Raw genomic sequence first — 16699 nt, forward strand, 5'->3', positions numbered from 1 at the left:
TCAGTAAATAAATACATTTTATCTTTTTTATTCAATGATCATGATTTATTGGATTATTTAGGGGCCTCTCTTTATTTGATTATATGAATAAGTATTTGCAAGAACAGCGCTCATGATGCTCAGAGCTCAGAGCTCATGTTGAGCGATGGGGCCAGTCTCTCCAAAAGACAAAATTAAAATCAAGAAATGATTTTAAAGCACTAGATGGCGCAGCTGAACTAATGTAACTGTATCTGGACCTCCTCATGGTGTTAAATCCAATTAAAAACAACACTGAGATGACTGCTTGCATTAGCAAAGTACTGACTAAAATAACCTTAAGATTAACCTTAACCTTAAGAAGAAAACAGTTTCACTTGATTAGAACTGAACTGGATCACACCATTGTCTTTGGTCAAGCTGCCTTTGAAGTTGTGTTTACAGCATTGACAGTTATTGAATTAAAACGAATCAATGTTAAACTCAATTGACCTGAATTCCGACACTATTGTCTTCTGTAAAGCTACTTTATAGATGGGTAGAATTTGTTTCATAATTGATAAACCTTGTAACACTGAAACTACCAGCTGAATCAGCTGAAGTCATTGTGTAATTGTTAATTTTTATTTATTTTTGGAAGAACATAAGGTTGAGTAAATGACGATCAAACTGTCATTTTTTGGGGTGGACTATTCCTTTGAATTAATATTTTCATTAGATTTTTAATTTTGTTTTAAGCATAAACTTTGCTAAACTGAGCTAGGAAAAAAAAAATAATTAAAACGTGGCTTTGCTTTTGATGTGTATTTGCCTTGGTAATACAATGTTTCGATTTTGCATGGCTTTTTTTTTTTTTTTGCAGTATTGGTGGACGCATTGGTAGTATGTCTTGTCTTCAGTGCCCTTACACAGACCGTTTGCAGACAGGGTGAAGTTTGTCTTGGGTTGTTTGACACAGAGGTGCTGACTGGTTTGTGGGTGGACTGTCTCTCTCTCTCTCTCCTTGTTTCTCACTTGGCAAGACCATAACTGAAAGATTGATGCTAAAGGGAAAATCTGGGGGAGTTTTTCTTGACCAAGAACAATATGGTATCAGGTACAGCACCCTCTCAAATACTCAACACACCCAGCATTACTTCTGATTTCACTCCACTGTATTTAATAATATACAGTGGGGTCCAAAAGTCTGAGAGCACCTTGAAAACCTTGGACTTAAAATCTAATTTAAACATGGCAACACAGAACAGATTTTTGATACATTTAAAACAAAGAAACATTCTGAACAATTTCTGTTATGCAGCCAGATAAAAGGAATAATTCACCTAGAAATGAAAATTTGCTGGAACTTTTACTAACCCACAGACCATTCAATAGGAGTTTGTTTCTTCATCAGAATGGATTTGGAGAAATTTAGCATCATTTGCTTACTAATGGATCCTCTGCTGTGAATGGGTGCCGTCAGAATGAGAGTCCAAACTGCTGATAAAAACATCACAATAATCCTCATTGTTAAATAAAAAGCTGCATTTTTTTATTAAATGCATTTTTTTAAGAAAGGTATTTACAAACCATTGCTTCTGGCCAAAATATGAATGTATATTCTAAATTAAATTTTTTATCCCATTTTTCTCTCATATACAAATCCACCAATATATTTATCTATATCTATTTTGGACTGTTTTCTCTCATAAACAGTGCTTGATCTGTGCATATTTCTCTCCTGATTCAGACAAAATGACCTTTTCACTGGAGAAAGTAACAGATCATGTATTTCATTATTTCAAGCACACAGCTTTATGCTTCACAAGATGTTAATTGATGCACTCTGACGGCACCCATTCACTGCAGATGATCCATTGGTGAGCAAATGATGTTTTGATGAAGAAACTCATATACATTTTGGAATAGCCTGAGCGTGAGTATATATATATATATATATATATATATATATATATATACATACATACATTTATTTAGATAATTTTATTTATATACACACATACATTTATTTAGATAATTTTTAGTTTTGGGTCAATTATTCACTTAAGGGCCTTGTCATCTCTGGCTCATTAATTGCTGGATACAGATTGAGCAACTAAAGTGTAAACTTGAAACTTGCTTTTCCCACTCAGTTCATATTCGTGAAAATCCCAGAAGGGATCCCAGTTTAAATGGAGATGGATCACACTCTGATTATGCCTGTTATGTCTTGAAGTAATGTGTAACAGCCTCAATTGAACAGACATCAGTACCAGAGACACAAACGCAGCACCAAAGCCAGCCGTGTGCTTCCAGGACCATCCAAAGCAAATGTTGATCCAGACTTCGGTCCAAGTCAGTGCGTTCGACAGTAGTGCACAATCCCTGAGCTGCTTCCCAGCTTTCATCTGCGGCCAGGTATCTTCAAGGTTCATTGATAAGGCAATGAAACTGTATGTAAATGGAACAACCCGACGCATGGACTTCTGGCCATTAGTCTTTCCTAAAGCCCCAATGTGACTCTTAATCAACGTCAAACGGGGGAAAAGAGACAGAGGAGAAAGTTTAATGACGGGGATGATATATTTAAAGAGGAACAAAGTAATGCCAGGAAACTATGATAGAATACTACTTTCGAGACAGACGAGCTCATTGCAAAAATTTCTTTTTATTTCTCTTACAAAGAAAACTATTATAACAACATACAACAATCAAAAAAGCCAATTTCTTTCACTGTTGTCATGATAATTTCCCTTAAACCCTTTTTCTATCCGTGGATAAAAGAGAACAGGCTTCACAGGGAAGAAAAGCGAGATAATTTAAACACAGATGTGCAAAGGAAACAAAGCATGCAAGAACCAGAGACAAATTTGCTACAAATTGCCCTCAGTTAACCTGTCAGATAAATACTAATTTACAAAAGAAGAAATGAGATAATAGTTCAACAAAACTAGGGTGGCGTATTTACCTCCTCTAATATACAACATGGTCTCTGAACGTTGTAAACATTTCGTACACACTCACAGCTATTTCAATTGATAGGTAGACACCCTGATTTGAAGCCGTGTTGCTCTCAGGATGGGATATTTGGGAATGCTGACCCGGATCCTGTGATGACTTCGAGCAACAGCCCTGGTTTGAAGCAGCCAAAATGAACCACGACTAGTCCCACCAGAGATGCATTATTGGACCAATGTTAAGGTAAAGGAGGTCAGAAACACATCCAACTCAAGCTAAGAGCTTTGGTTTATTTTAATTTAATTGCTTAAATATGGGCTTTACAAGCCGTATAAAAAGCACTGCTTTGAGGAAAGCTTTCTGTTGTTTGGTGAGGTCTGTATAGTTCCAAGTGTAAGGCACTAGATAAATATAACTACGTTAGACAACTGCAGTTGGGTAAATCAATCTGTCGACGACTGATGAACTAATTTGAGTTTATAATAAAGATTGTCATTAGCAAAACCGACGATGTACCACCATATCCGCGGAATAAAATTTAGCTACAATACTCAAAGGTTTGGGGTTAGTAAGATTTTTTAAAAAAAAAAAAGATATCTCTTATGTTGATTAGAACAGAGTAAAAACAGTAATGTTTTTTTTTTTTTTATTACATATTTTAAAATGTAATTTATTTCTGTGATGCAAAAATGAATTTTAGAAATTACTCCAGTCTTCAGTGTCACATGATCCTTCGGAAATCATTTTAATATGCTGGTTTGCTGCTCAAAAAACATGTATTATTATTATTATAAATGTTAAATGACATGTATAATAAATGTTATAAACATTGTAGTAGAAATATTAGAAACATATTTATATGTTAAAAGCAGCTTCATATTTTTGTGGAAACGGATGCGCTTCTATTTCTTTGAGGAAAAAGAACAGCATTTATTTTGAAATAACTTTACTGTCTTAACCGTCATTTTTGATCAACTTAATTGCATCTTTGCGCCATATTAATTTCTTAAAAAATATTACTGACCCCAAAGTTTGAATGGTTAAATACTACAAATACATCCCAAAAATCAAAAAATGTACTCCAGTTGCATTGATATAGTGCCATAACTGAGTGTATTAACCCTCTTTTTTGAGGATATGCATTGCTCCAGTTATCAGGAAAAGAATATCCGTGTACGACACATCCAGAACCTTCACTATTCCCCCACTGGAAACCTTTCCCAGCCACATTTGATTAAGCAACATAAAAGCTAAATAAATTATCCCAGCACATGCACGCTACTCAAAGAAAGCTTGATCTAGCACATTGGCAAACACTTTTGAGCATCCGTGGCTATTTCTTTGGTTTAAAGCTTTAAAACAGTGAAAAAGCATTTCGTATCAAGCAACATTAACTGCTTACAAATGTAGTGTACTTAGACACAGAGATCCCATCTCGTTTTAAACGCATTTCGACTAAAACATACAACTCTGTGTGATCAATTAAGGCACAGAAATTTAAATTACCCTAAATTACTTGAACTTGAACACAGATGCTTTACAAAAATATTCCCTCTATGACTCAAGTTCCAAATACATTAATTAATCTATGGCTTTTATAAGTTACGTTAAATCCTTTTATCAAATACGTATAACTTAAATGCTTAAGTTAAAAAAAAAAAAGCACAAAAAGAGATATTTGATCACAAACTGTCATACAGATGTTGTTCAGTGCTTTAAATGATATATTAAAAACATGCCAAGACAAGTAAATAATAACATAATGCTAATGAAATACTCAAATCCATCTCTATTCCTTCAATTCCAAATAATCCCGCCTATGACAATGATTCCCAGAGGTCAAAAGGTCCAGAATAATGTAATACAACAACAAAGTCCAATGTAAAAAAATACTTCCCTTTCAACAGGCTCATAAATACTCATGTTAGCGAGGGAAAGTAGCTCAGCGAGACAGGATGAACATCCTAATAAGGTTTGTGCTTTAAAACCATGCCGTTCGTTTGAAGGTTCCACGTTTGCGTAACTGTCTGATCAATATGGCCGCCACACGCCTTCGTCCATCCTACCAGCAGGATTAAGAAGAGTGGGGGAGTTGCTGTGACTTCCGTCTCCCTCCACTCCCCCGCCTCCATCAGCCTGGACCGGGAGGTTCGGGTTGACCAGGCTGGTTCCCGTGGATGCGCTAGTACAAGGCGGCATCATCCGGGTGGGCGATCGGTCTCCTCCAGGAACCATAGAGAACTGGTAGGAGCCCGAGGAGGCGCCGTAGTAGAGATAAGGTGTGCTGCTGCTCTGGAAGGGTCCGCTTTGGCTCTGGGTGGAGCCGGGGTACGGCGGGGGAAGGTAGGTGTGGTAGTGAGCGCTGCCGAGGGACATTCCGGTGGTGACGGGGGTGGGCGTGTACGTGAAGGTGGCCGGGTAGTGCATTCTGGGACTGGAAAATCGGCTCTCGGTGAGTGAGGAGAAAGCGGGGAACTGACGCTCAAACTGGCCAGGAAAAGGACTCAAATCTGTCGAACCTACAGAGACAAATGCTGAGGTTACTTTTTATAGCAGTACGGAGGGATTTATATAATAATGAACAATCATGACAACACATCATTTAACTACAACCCTGTAAAAGCAAGAGCAAGTTGCACAAACATAGCCTGTGTCTTAAAAGAATGATTTACTCAAAAATGAACATTTTGTCATTAATTACTCCCCCTCATGTCGTTCCAAACCCGTAACACCTTGGTTCATCTTCGGAACACAGATTAAGATATTTTTGATGAAATTCGAGAACCCTGCGTGCCTGTAAACAGCAACGCAACTGACACGTTCAAGGCCAAGAAAGGTAGTAAGGACATCATTAAAATAGTCCGTGTGACATAGTGGTGCAACCGTAATGTTATAAAGCTATGAGAATACTTTCTGTGTGCAAAGAAATAAAAAATAATCACTTTATTCAACAATGTCTTCTCTTCTGTGTCAGTCTTCGATGCACATTCAAGAGTGTTGAATTTGAAATAAATTTAGTATTGAATCAAGTCGTTTTTGTTTTCTTTGCACACAAAAAGTATTCTCGTAGCTTCATAACATTACAGTTGACCTATGGATTGTTTTAACAATGTTGCTACCTTACTAGACCTTGAATGTGGTAGTTGCATTTCTGTCTATGCAGGGTCAGAACGCTCTTAGATTTCATCAAATGCATCTTAATTTGTGTTTTGAAGATGAACAAAGGTCTTACGGGTTTGGAATGACATGAGGGTAACTATCCCTTTAATTTTTGTTGTATTTATTTGAATTTTTTTATTTGTATTTATTTGATAAGAAAACAGTAAAACAGAAATATTATTAGAATTTTAAATGACTGTTTTCTATTTGAATATATTTTAAAATTTATTCCTGTGGTGAAAAGTTCAATTTGCAGCATCATTACTCCAGTCTTCAGTGTCCCATCATCCGTCAGAAATCATTCTAATAGGCTGATTTTCTGCTTAAGAAACTTTTTTCACATTATTTAATGTGAAAAACAGATGTGCTGCTTCATAATTTTTGTGGAAACCATGATACATTGTTTTTTCAGGATCACATGAAAATGGAAAAGTTCAAAATAACCTACCATTTATTTGAAAATAAATATTTTGTAACTTTATAAATGTTATTACTGTCACTTTTAATCAATTTAAAGCATCCTTGCTGAATAAATGCATTGTATCTTATATATAAAATATAAAAATACAAACGTTTTGACAAATCCTGCACATTTTAAACCACAAACTAAAAAGTAGTTAAATTAAAAAACTAAATTTAAATGATAGAATGTAGCTATTTAAAAAAAAAAAACCCAACCATTACTTTAAATTAGAGACATGCAGAGGAGAACAATTTATCGATTAGCTGGCTTCACTTCATTGTGGTTTTTCCTCTTTGTCACAGACAAGTTCATGTGTATGTGTATTCATGTGTGCGGTTATATGTCTCAGTTCATTTGTATCTCCGGGGTATTTATATGCCTCTGTATGCTGTGTGCATGTTTAAATTGTTCCTGTGCATACAAAAGTGTACGTGGGTGTGTGTGTGTGTGTGTGTGTGTGTGTGTGTGTGCGCATCTGCATTGGCTGCCGCACATAAAACACAATTAGGATGCATAATCGGTCACACATTTGGAAACGTTTAGAGGGGCGCGAAGCAGCATCGTAGCGAGAGAGACAGACGTCTGCACTGTTGTGGGCTCCTGGTATCTTCAGCATTATAAACCCGGGCAAAAACTGTCCATCTGCCCTTCTGTCCTTAACATATTTTTTATTTCCCTCCAAAAAATCAGAAACCACTAATGGTCTTGTAGCTAGCGCTAGTGCCAAAGGGTAAAGGAACAAAAAGAAACAGCCTCGCCTCCCTGGCGCGGAGCTGTTTTCATAAATCACACGGCGTCTTTCTTGTCACCATGTCTGCGCCTGTGGGCCGACTGGGTGGCATGGTTAAACGTGGGCGTTTTGCGGAGGCACGGCTTGTCGCTAACGCTAGTCGCGTCTCCTTTTCCCCTCTACGCCCATCCCCTTTTTCTTTTATATTCAAAATCTATGGTTTAAGCGGCTGACGATAATGGTTTTCTCACCCCGGGCTATACAGAGAGCCTGTGCTCTGAATAAGAGGCCATATGATAAAAGCGAAAAAGCTATTTACGTACATTCTCTGCTAGTCACCAAAAATCCATAGACGAGATGGCGCTGGTCTTGAGAACAGATGCTATGTCTGTAAAACGAATGATTTATTTGGCAAGAATGATTCGTTTCAGGTGAACCAAACAATTATGGGTTATTTACAAGTTTAAGTGTTGTCTACATGAGGAATGATGTCACCATACAACACAGTGCAGTAGTTTTTCCTCTTTGTTTGTTACAATGTTAAAGCTAAGACTCTAACTTTCTAAATTTGACAGGCGAGCATGGAATATACGCTTTGAGCTTGATTACACAAATTTTTAAAATTAAAATCACACCTAAAATTCATATTGCAACTAGTGCTGCTAAAGGTAAAAGTATTTTAAAAATATATTAACTGAAGTAAAAAAAAAATTACATTTAATTTTAAATTTAAAAAAAATTAAAATCATAAATTATTTAACACTAATAAATATGACGTAAGCTCACAAACTAAAAATTGCTATTTAAAAATAAACATAAAATATATAAATGTGGGTCAAAGATGAAAAAGGGTTTAAGCATAAAAACAATAAGTGTAATACTGCTTTAAACTTGTTTTTCCAATAAATCAATAAATAAATAAATAAATAAAAGTTTTCTGTTTATTTTAATTGCATTTTTGTTTTTGTTTTTATGAGCAAAAAATAAATATCATACATTTACAGAAGACACTTGCTAAAATGTAATTCAGTGTAACAATCTTGTCAGGCATATTTACAACAAAAATCAATTTATGACGTATTAAAAGACAAATTACTTTCATCCCAAATACTAATTGGTTGTTAGTATTTAATAATAAAAATCATAAAGTAATGAAATCATAAATTGTTTAACACTAGCAGAGAATGTACGTAAATAGCTTTTTCGCTTTTATACATTTTATATTTATTTTTTATATATATATATATATATATATATATATATATATACACTGTATATAAATATAAATATACATATATATACTGTATATATATATATATATAAAAACTAATAAATATGACATAAGCACACAAATTAAAACTTGCAATTTAAAAATAGATATTAAATATAAACATAGGTCAAAGACGAAAAAAGGTTTAAGCATAAAATCAATAAGTGTAATACTGCTTTAAATTGTTGTTGTTTTTTAAAAAAATAAATAAATAAAATAAAAAGTTTTCTGTTTATTTTAATTGCACTTTTGTTTTTGTTTTTCTGAGCAAAAAATAAATATAATACATTTTCCCCTAATTTACAGAAGACACCCACTAAAATGTAATAATCTTGTCAGGCATATTTACAACAAAAATCTATTTATGACATATTACATTAAAAGATAAATTACTTTCACCCCAACTACTAATTAGTTGTAATTCTAGATTTGCCACTATCCTAGGTTTTGGCCATTTATTAGTAACATTTCTTTTATTTTTTAAAAAACAATAAAATTGAATATGCTCCCTTAATCTTTTATATATTTTAACATGTACAAGTCAGAATAAGCATGTTGTTTGAATTTTTACATAAATATGGTGTTAAACTGAATGACAAAGTAACATTATTTCAACCAAATTTTGACATTTCATTCTCCAAAAACTTATCTGAAACCTTACAAGACGACACTTACATTTAATGTGCTTTCCATGGACATAAAATCACTTTTGTAAATTTATTTTGATGTGGACATCTTAATGTCTTTGATCCATGTAAAAAATAAACACAAATAAAAGCTAATTCAAAATATAAATAAAAACTATGACAGCATAAATATTAAATAAATTACAGCTAGGTTTCTCTTTCAGGTCTACTACTGTTATGTTATGGCAGAGAAGCAGTTTGAAAAAAACTGTTGGTTAAAAGTATATTTTTTCAATGCTAAAATATACAAGCAAGACATCGCAATTCTGCTTGGTTTCACAAAAAAAAAATGACACACTCTACCTTTAAAGCTGACGTTTATAGCCAATGATCTGAATAATAACAACCCAAGTTCAATGGCACAAACACTGAGGTAACTCTCGCCCCCTTGAGTACAGAAGTATATTGCCACCACTGCAACACAAAACACTGCGCACAATGTGCAAAGATGAACACTCCTGAAGAGTTTTTTATCTGCAATAGACAACTACAATGCATATTTGCACTGTTACTCTTACAGTTAAGTTGCGGGACACATCAAAGAGCCGTGTCCTTATCTCACATCAAACCTATTATTAACAAAAGCTCATGTGCCAGCATCAAATGAAAGGATGATATACCTAAATTAATTAAACACGACAGGCGGGTGGCGGGCATCCAGAAGCTGGCAGCCGGCGCTCAGGTGAGGGAGATTCTTGTTTAATCACTTTAAGCCTCTCCAGATTCTCAGGAATGGATGAGGGTGTAGTATGGCAGTAAATGAGAGAGAATGAAAACACTTATCTGGCACAGACTCAAACAGGTGTTTGCAAATGGAAACTTGTCTGTCTACATTTATTCTTTAAAGGGGACGTTTCTGGGTGTGTTGCAGGGCACACAAGGACAAATTAGCTTATGGGGTGCAAGTCGGGCAAAGAGTGGCCTTCCATTCCCCAAAGGTTCTCTGGGAAGCGTAACGCTATAAAGCGGGTTTATTTGCCCGCCACTGGCCTGTTATTATGTCTTGCTCTGTTATTAACGATATACTACGCAGGATCAAAGCCATGGAAAGAGGAGCAAAGGAAACCTTTTTTTTTCTTTCCCCTCGAGTTTTAAAAATACGCTCATGGCCGAGTCCAATTTTTAAAAACGGCTCCGTTTACATATCTATAGCACCATTAGCTAATAAAAATCATGCGAATTTGAGATCTAATGCTATGATTTGTTTAATAAGACTGACAGACCATTATAGAAAAATGATAATTTCAGAAAATAACCCTCCCAAAATGAAGCCTTGTTACCTTTTTTCATGTGTGTTTTTCATGAATATGATTGCATCATCCAACATTTTTAGGAGTAAATTCAGAAAATATTTGCAGAACTTTTGTGCACATTTCATTGCTGCATGTTTTTTTACTAACCATTTGAAAAAAAAGTGAAACCAAGTGCTAAAATTGAAATAAATTAAAATGATGTGTGTATATATATATATATATATATAAGAAAAAAAACTAATAAAAATGGCAAAAGCACATAACAAAATGACTGAAATTTTTTTTTAAAATAAAATCTACTAAAAAATAAAAATTAAATATTAAAACCATATTAGCATATAAATAATGGGTCAAAGATGATAAAGGGTTTAAGCATAAAAACAATAAGTGTAATACTGCTTTAAATATATATTTTTTTTAATTAGGTTTTCCGTTTAATTTAATTGCATTTTTGTTTTTGTTGTTCTGAGCAAAAATATAAATATCATACATTTTCCCCTAATTTACAGAAGGCACTTACTAAAATGTAATTCAATGTAACAATCTTCTCAGGCATATTTACAACCAAAATCAATTTATGACATATTAAAAGACGAATTACTTTCACCCCAAATATTAATTAGTTGTTAGTATTTAATGAAAAATCATAAATTAATGAAAATCATAAATTATTTGACACTATTTAAAAAAAATAAAAAAATAAATATATATATATATATATATATATATATATATATATATATATATATATATATGTGTGTGTGTGTGTGTGTGTGTGTGTGTGTGTGTGTGTGTGTGTGTGTGTGTGTGTGTGTGTGTGTGTGTGTGTGTATATATATATATATATATTTGTGTGTGTGTGTGTGTGTGTATATATATATATATATATATATAAAAAACAAATAAATATGACAAATAAAAACATATTTAGGAGTAAATACAGAAAATATTTGCTGAACTTTTGTGCACATTTCATTGCTGCATGTTTTTTTTACTGAAAAACATCTTAAAAAAAGTGAAACCAAGTGCTAAAATTAAAATAAATTAAAATGATGTATATTAAAAAGAAAAAAAAACCTAATAAAAATGGCAAAAGCACATAACAAAATGGCTAAAAATAAAAAAAATAAAAGCTAATAAAAAATAAAAATTCTATATTAAAACCATATTAGCACATACACGTTAGGTCTTGTATGGTCATGGCAATACAGCACTTAAACAAAATAAAAAACAAGTAAATTGAGGTAAACTGAATTTTTTAATGCAGTAGAATTATTAGCAGTTTTCTGGAAACCTGTCTGAAAACAGGCAATATTTTTGCAATTCTGCTTGGTGGCACATGCACATGGTGCAGTATTATTTAAAAATTTGCTAAAATAGTGCTTCACCATGAGTATTTAAATTAAGTTTAATTAAGATTCTTTGATCATGTTAAATTAAGATTCTTATTTTTTATGCAAATTACGTTCAAATTTAGATCGTTCACCATTTGTCTAATTAAATGTGGTACATATTATTTTTAGGAGACATTTAAAAAAAAATCTGATTTAGGATTTATTTTTAAAATGTAAATATCTCTTAAAATATTTAGATTTTTAAATAGTAAATTCACCTTATTGTTTAAAAAATATATTTTTCAAAAGTTGCATAAACAAAGTTGCTTTATTCATAAAAATCCCCAACGTTCTAAATGTGCAAACCACCATAAAACACGTGCCCACCCCGCTGCCCACTGCAGTGTCAGACGCGAGGGGTAGGGGGCGCACCTGCTGTAGGGCTGAGGCTGGAGGTTACCTGGGAGGCGTCTGGGCACATCGCTGATGGACGGCAGCCCCGTGGCCCGGCTGGACGAGAGCGGGGTAGTCGAGTGCACGGACGGGGAGGCCATGGGACTCAGGTACGACGGGTACGTCTGGTCATATGACCAAGGTGGGGAAGACTGAGCCTGGCGCGGATCTAAAAGTACAAGAGAGCAGGTCAAAGAAAAGTAGTTAGAGGGATGGGTCACCCAAAAATGAAAACTCACAACATTTAACCAACATGATTTTCTTTCTTCTGTAGAAGACGTGTTAGAATGTTGGTAACTATACAGTTTTGGTTCCTGCTGACTACCACTGTTTGGACCAAGAAATATAATGGAAGTCAAAGTGAAACGAAATTGTTTCTGGGAGTTTTCTCACCAAACATCAGCATATCCTGTCATTAATTTAATTAAAACTGACAATTCAACTGTTTTACTTATATTTGTTTGTCTCATACCAATGTGTGGTTAGCAAATACAATGTAATCCCTTGGGCAAAGTATTTAAATGAAGCCATACTCAAATGTTTGTTTGAGATGACATATTTCATGCCTCATAATTCAACCTTTCTGTCATGCCAAGTATCAATTTAAAAGCAGGCAAATAATCGCTAAAGTCAACAAAATACGGTGCATTCCTTCTCAGATTCAGTCACTTGGCTTGGACACAGTACAGTAACAGGACCCAGAGTTCAGGACATGCGCTCTCAGAGCAGTAATTAAGGACAGGTGATATCCTGTTCTCTCACTGTGACACAACGCACTGCCCTAGGCTGTCCGCACTCGGTTTCCACTTGTCCATCATGTTGCAGTGTGCGATTTCAGCTTAGATAAACCACTTTGTGCTGAGACGAACAGACATTACTGTAACACTGACAGACACAAGATATGTTGAAATGCTTGGGAGGATGAGTAAATATAATTGCTGTAAGTGATGACTTGACTAAAAGAAACAATTCTGACTGACAGGTTACCGGCAACTTAACAGATCATTTTCTTCCTTCATGTGGTTTTGCGTGCAGACGATATCAGTAAAGTAGGAACATAAGAAACGTACATTTGTAATCTAATATTGCCTGGGTATTTGATTAACTAACAACAAGATTATAGGTTTAAATAAAGTGTTTACGGAGTGTGGAAAGAAGGAAGAACTGGTCTTTTCAAAAAAATTGTATGTATGCAAATTGTATAATATCCAAGGTACACATTTCTAGTAATTGTGCAGTTAATTCTCATATTGTATTTTCAGTAAGTTATGGAATATTTGTCCTTGCCCCAAATTTGTCACTACTGAAACAGTAATATTAATTTAATTGGAAGGGTTATATTGACCTATTAAGATTTAGCTTACATCTAGATTGAAAATATATATATTTTTGCTATTTTATTAACATTTTGTAAGCGGTAAATCTATGACAATTACATTTTTAACAATATTTCAAGTGTGACTTATGAGATTTGTTGTATTTTGAATCCAGTTTTCTTTGTAAAAGGCAAAAAGTTGATCATACTGAATTCAAATTTAAGGATTCATTAGTTTCAATATACATTGAACCAAAAACTATCATAACATATTAGTTGATAATTCAGTATACTTTATTTTGGACAAAACATCCATTGTTTCGGAAGTGACATTAATGCTTTGGCAGCGACCACATTACATTACAGAATTTTAACTCACATACTAAAACACTACTAAACATACTAAAAAAAAATTGCATAATTGTACTAACATTTTATTTATTTCACCCAAATATGAGGATTACGTGTTCTCTTTTGTCACTACCGAAACGATGACATGTTTCGGTAGTGACTGTTTTGCTAGTGACAATTCTATGGGATAGCACCCAAATATTTTGGTAGTGACAACTTTAGATACTTTTGAATCTAGCTCAAAGATGCTAATCAGCACATGGTTAGCTAGCACAGTTCTGAACAGTGGTATACATATAAAAACTAAATGTTATGGAATAACTCCCAAAAAAGTGTGCTTAATTGCAGAAAAAAGGTGTTCAGCAGTGACATTCTTTAAAGTTCCTTACACAGATTTTTCAGACTTTACCTTTTACCTTTTTAACACATTTACCTCAAAATGACGAGACCTATCTACTCACATCTTGTAGCTATGAGAAGGGGGACACAGGAACATTTCCTGATCATAAATGTATGGGTTTAGTAAAAATCGGTCTCGGCCAATAGACCAATAAAAGGTTGGTCTGTTTTGGAAGTGACATTTTTTTACTTGAAAATTTCATAATTTGCAAAGAAAATATATAATATATGTATGAAGAGTTCAGATGCAAAACCAGCTAAAAGCCATCTCGGTCAAAAATGAGATAATGATACTGAGTAAATGCTCCTGACAAATATTATACATCCATCAAATACATTTACTTCAAACTCGCTAAATTTCAGCCTCAGCCCAATCAGAAAAGCCAGTACTTACATAGAAACCTATACAAAGTAGCCAGAAAGAAATGCTGATTTTAAAGAAAAACGTCAGATGGATTTAGCTGGTTTTGTATCTGAACTCTTCATATATATATATATATATATATATATATATATATATATATATATATATATATATATATATATATATATATATACAAACACATATATACACATACATACATATACACATACATATACACACATATATATATATATATATATATATATATATATATACACACACACACACACATTTTTTTTTACTTCACTTTTTAAAAGAATCAAAAAGAGACTTTTAAAAACAACAATGGAAAAAAATACAAATATTATTTCAATAAAATTTTCATAAGTTGAAACTTATGAAGGGGTTAGGGTTCAGGAAAGCCACCTCCCAATTGAAAGTACCCAATAAATGATGATTTTAAATATATTAAGCTTATTGATATTTTAATTGTTATTGTGGGTTTCAATAGATAATAGAAGGATTTTAATAAACATCTATGATTTGAATACTGAAATGCTTTTTAAATGTGTTTTTGTGGTTGTGGGACAACAGTTTGCACCAGTTCTGTAGCATGGCCCATATATGTGTGTGTGTTTTGCTGTACACTGTAAAAAACAATTTGTTGAATCAACTTAAAATAATTTGTAACCTGGCTGCCTTCAAATTTTAAGTTCAGTCAACTAAAAAAAAAGTTTATTCAACTTGAAATGTTAAATTATACTAAGGGACAACTTAGATATTTGAGTTGAATCAACTTAAAATTTTAAGGCAGCTGGGTTACTCACTCATCTGTTAAGTTTAGCAAACACAAATATCTAAGTTGTTACTTAGTACAACTTAACATTTCAAGTTGAATAAACTCATTTTAGTTGACTGAACTTAAAATTTTAAGGCAGCAGGGTAACAAATTATTTTAAGCTGACTCAACAAATTGTGTTTTTTATTTTTTTTTACAGTGTACCTGCTTTAAATTTAGAATAGAATAGAATAGAATAGAATAGAATAGAATAGATTATGCACTGCTGTTCAATCTCATACCGGTTATCTGCGTCTGCCCCTGAGGTGTGAAGGAGTTGGGGCTGCTAAGCGAGGGCCGTGGCGTTTGCGATGGCACCGTAACACGCATGGTGGTCTGCCGGATACGCTCCAGTTCACTGAGACGGTCAGAGAACAGTCCGGCCTTGGGCGAGTCATCAAGCTTCGGCCTGTGCCCTGCAAACAACATACTGCCTTTAATAAAAGAAAAAAATAAACAAGCTTGCTGGTGGGCATAGCTTGTACTGACATGTTTCTAACATTAAACACCACAAATGTGTCACATACCACGGGCTGCATGTAAAAACAAACAATATGTAGTCTGATTCGCAAACAAATGATTTTTATAAACCACCTCATTTTAATTATTCAAAAAGAGTCAACTCAGCAAATACAGGACGGAGGTAATTTGAGAAATTAATTACCACTTGCACCCTAAAGGTATTCACAACAATTTTAAAGTAATTATGTAAGTGTTAATTCTGACTGACGTGCACTTTCCACAGTCTTCATGAAATGTGTGCAAAATACTTAGGTAAGAATTCCTCAATGGTCGTGTAAAACAACACTTTTTACGTTGTTAAAAACAGCTCTGTTTACAGTGACCTGTTTCTGTGCATGTCTCTTTAAATGATAATGAGCTACTGTTCACTCCACCCCCTTTGTGTTTTTTGTATATATGGTGGCAAGTTACCTTTAAAAACAAAACCAATTGCTCTGAAGTCACTTTTACATCCAACCACAAAACACCTGCATTTCTTACGAGACTTTTATCACTACAGCTAAGAAAGTGACAGACAGCGTACAACTGGCTGAGGGCGGGAATATGCTAATACAGGATCTGTCAGCGCTTGTGGGTGGGGCCTGAGCAGCATGACATCATACTGCTCAGAAAATCAAAACGGGTTGATAATTGAGATGGTTTAAGG

General features: G+C 33.9%; 1 protein-coding gene across 1 annotated transcript in view; it reads right to left on the reverse strand.

Annotated features, from left to right (window-relative positions):
- Positions 1–3639: 3639 nt before the first annotated feature.
- runx2b (RUNX family transcription factor 2b) overlaps positions 3640–16699 on the reverse strand; it is a 51417-nt gene continuing 38357 nt past the window's right edge. The window contains exons 6-8 of the mRNA XM_051139254.1: positions 15774–15947; positions 12272–12433; positions 3640–5435 (exon numbers count right to left, since the gene is read on the reverse strand). Of these exons, the coding sequence (XP_050995211.1) occupies positions 4948–5435; positions 12272–12433; positions 15774–15947 (824 nt within the window). The 3' untranslated portion in view covers positions 3640–4947. The remainder of the gene's footprint in view (positions 5436–12271; positions 12434–15773; positions 15948–16699) is intronic.

Source organism: Labeo rohita, chromosome 20 (genome assembly GCF_022985175.1).
Source record: "Labeo rohita strain BAU-BD-2019 chromosome 20, IGBB_LRoh.1.0, whole genome shotgun sequence".
In the NCBI taxonomy this organism is placed as follows: Eukaryota; Metazoa; Chordata; class Actinopteri; order Cypriniformes; family Cyprinidae; genus Labeo; species Labeo rohita.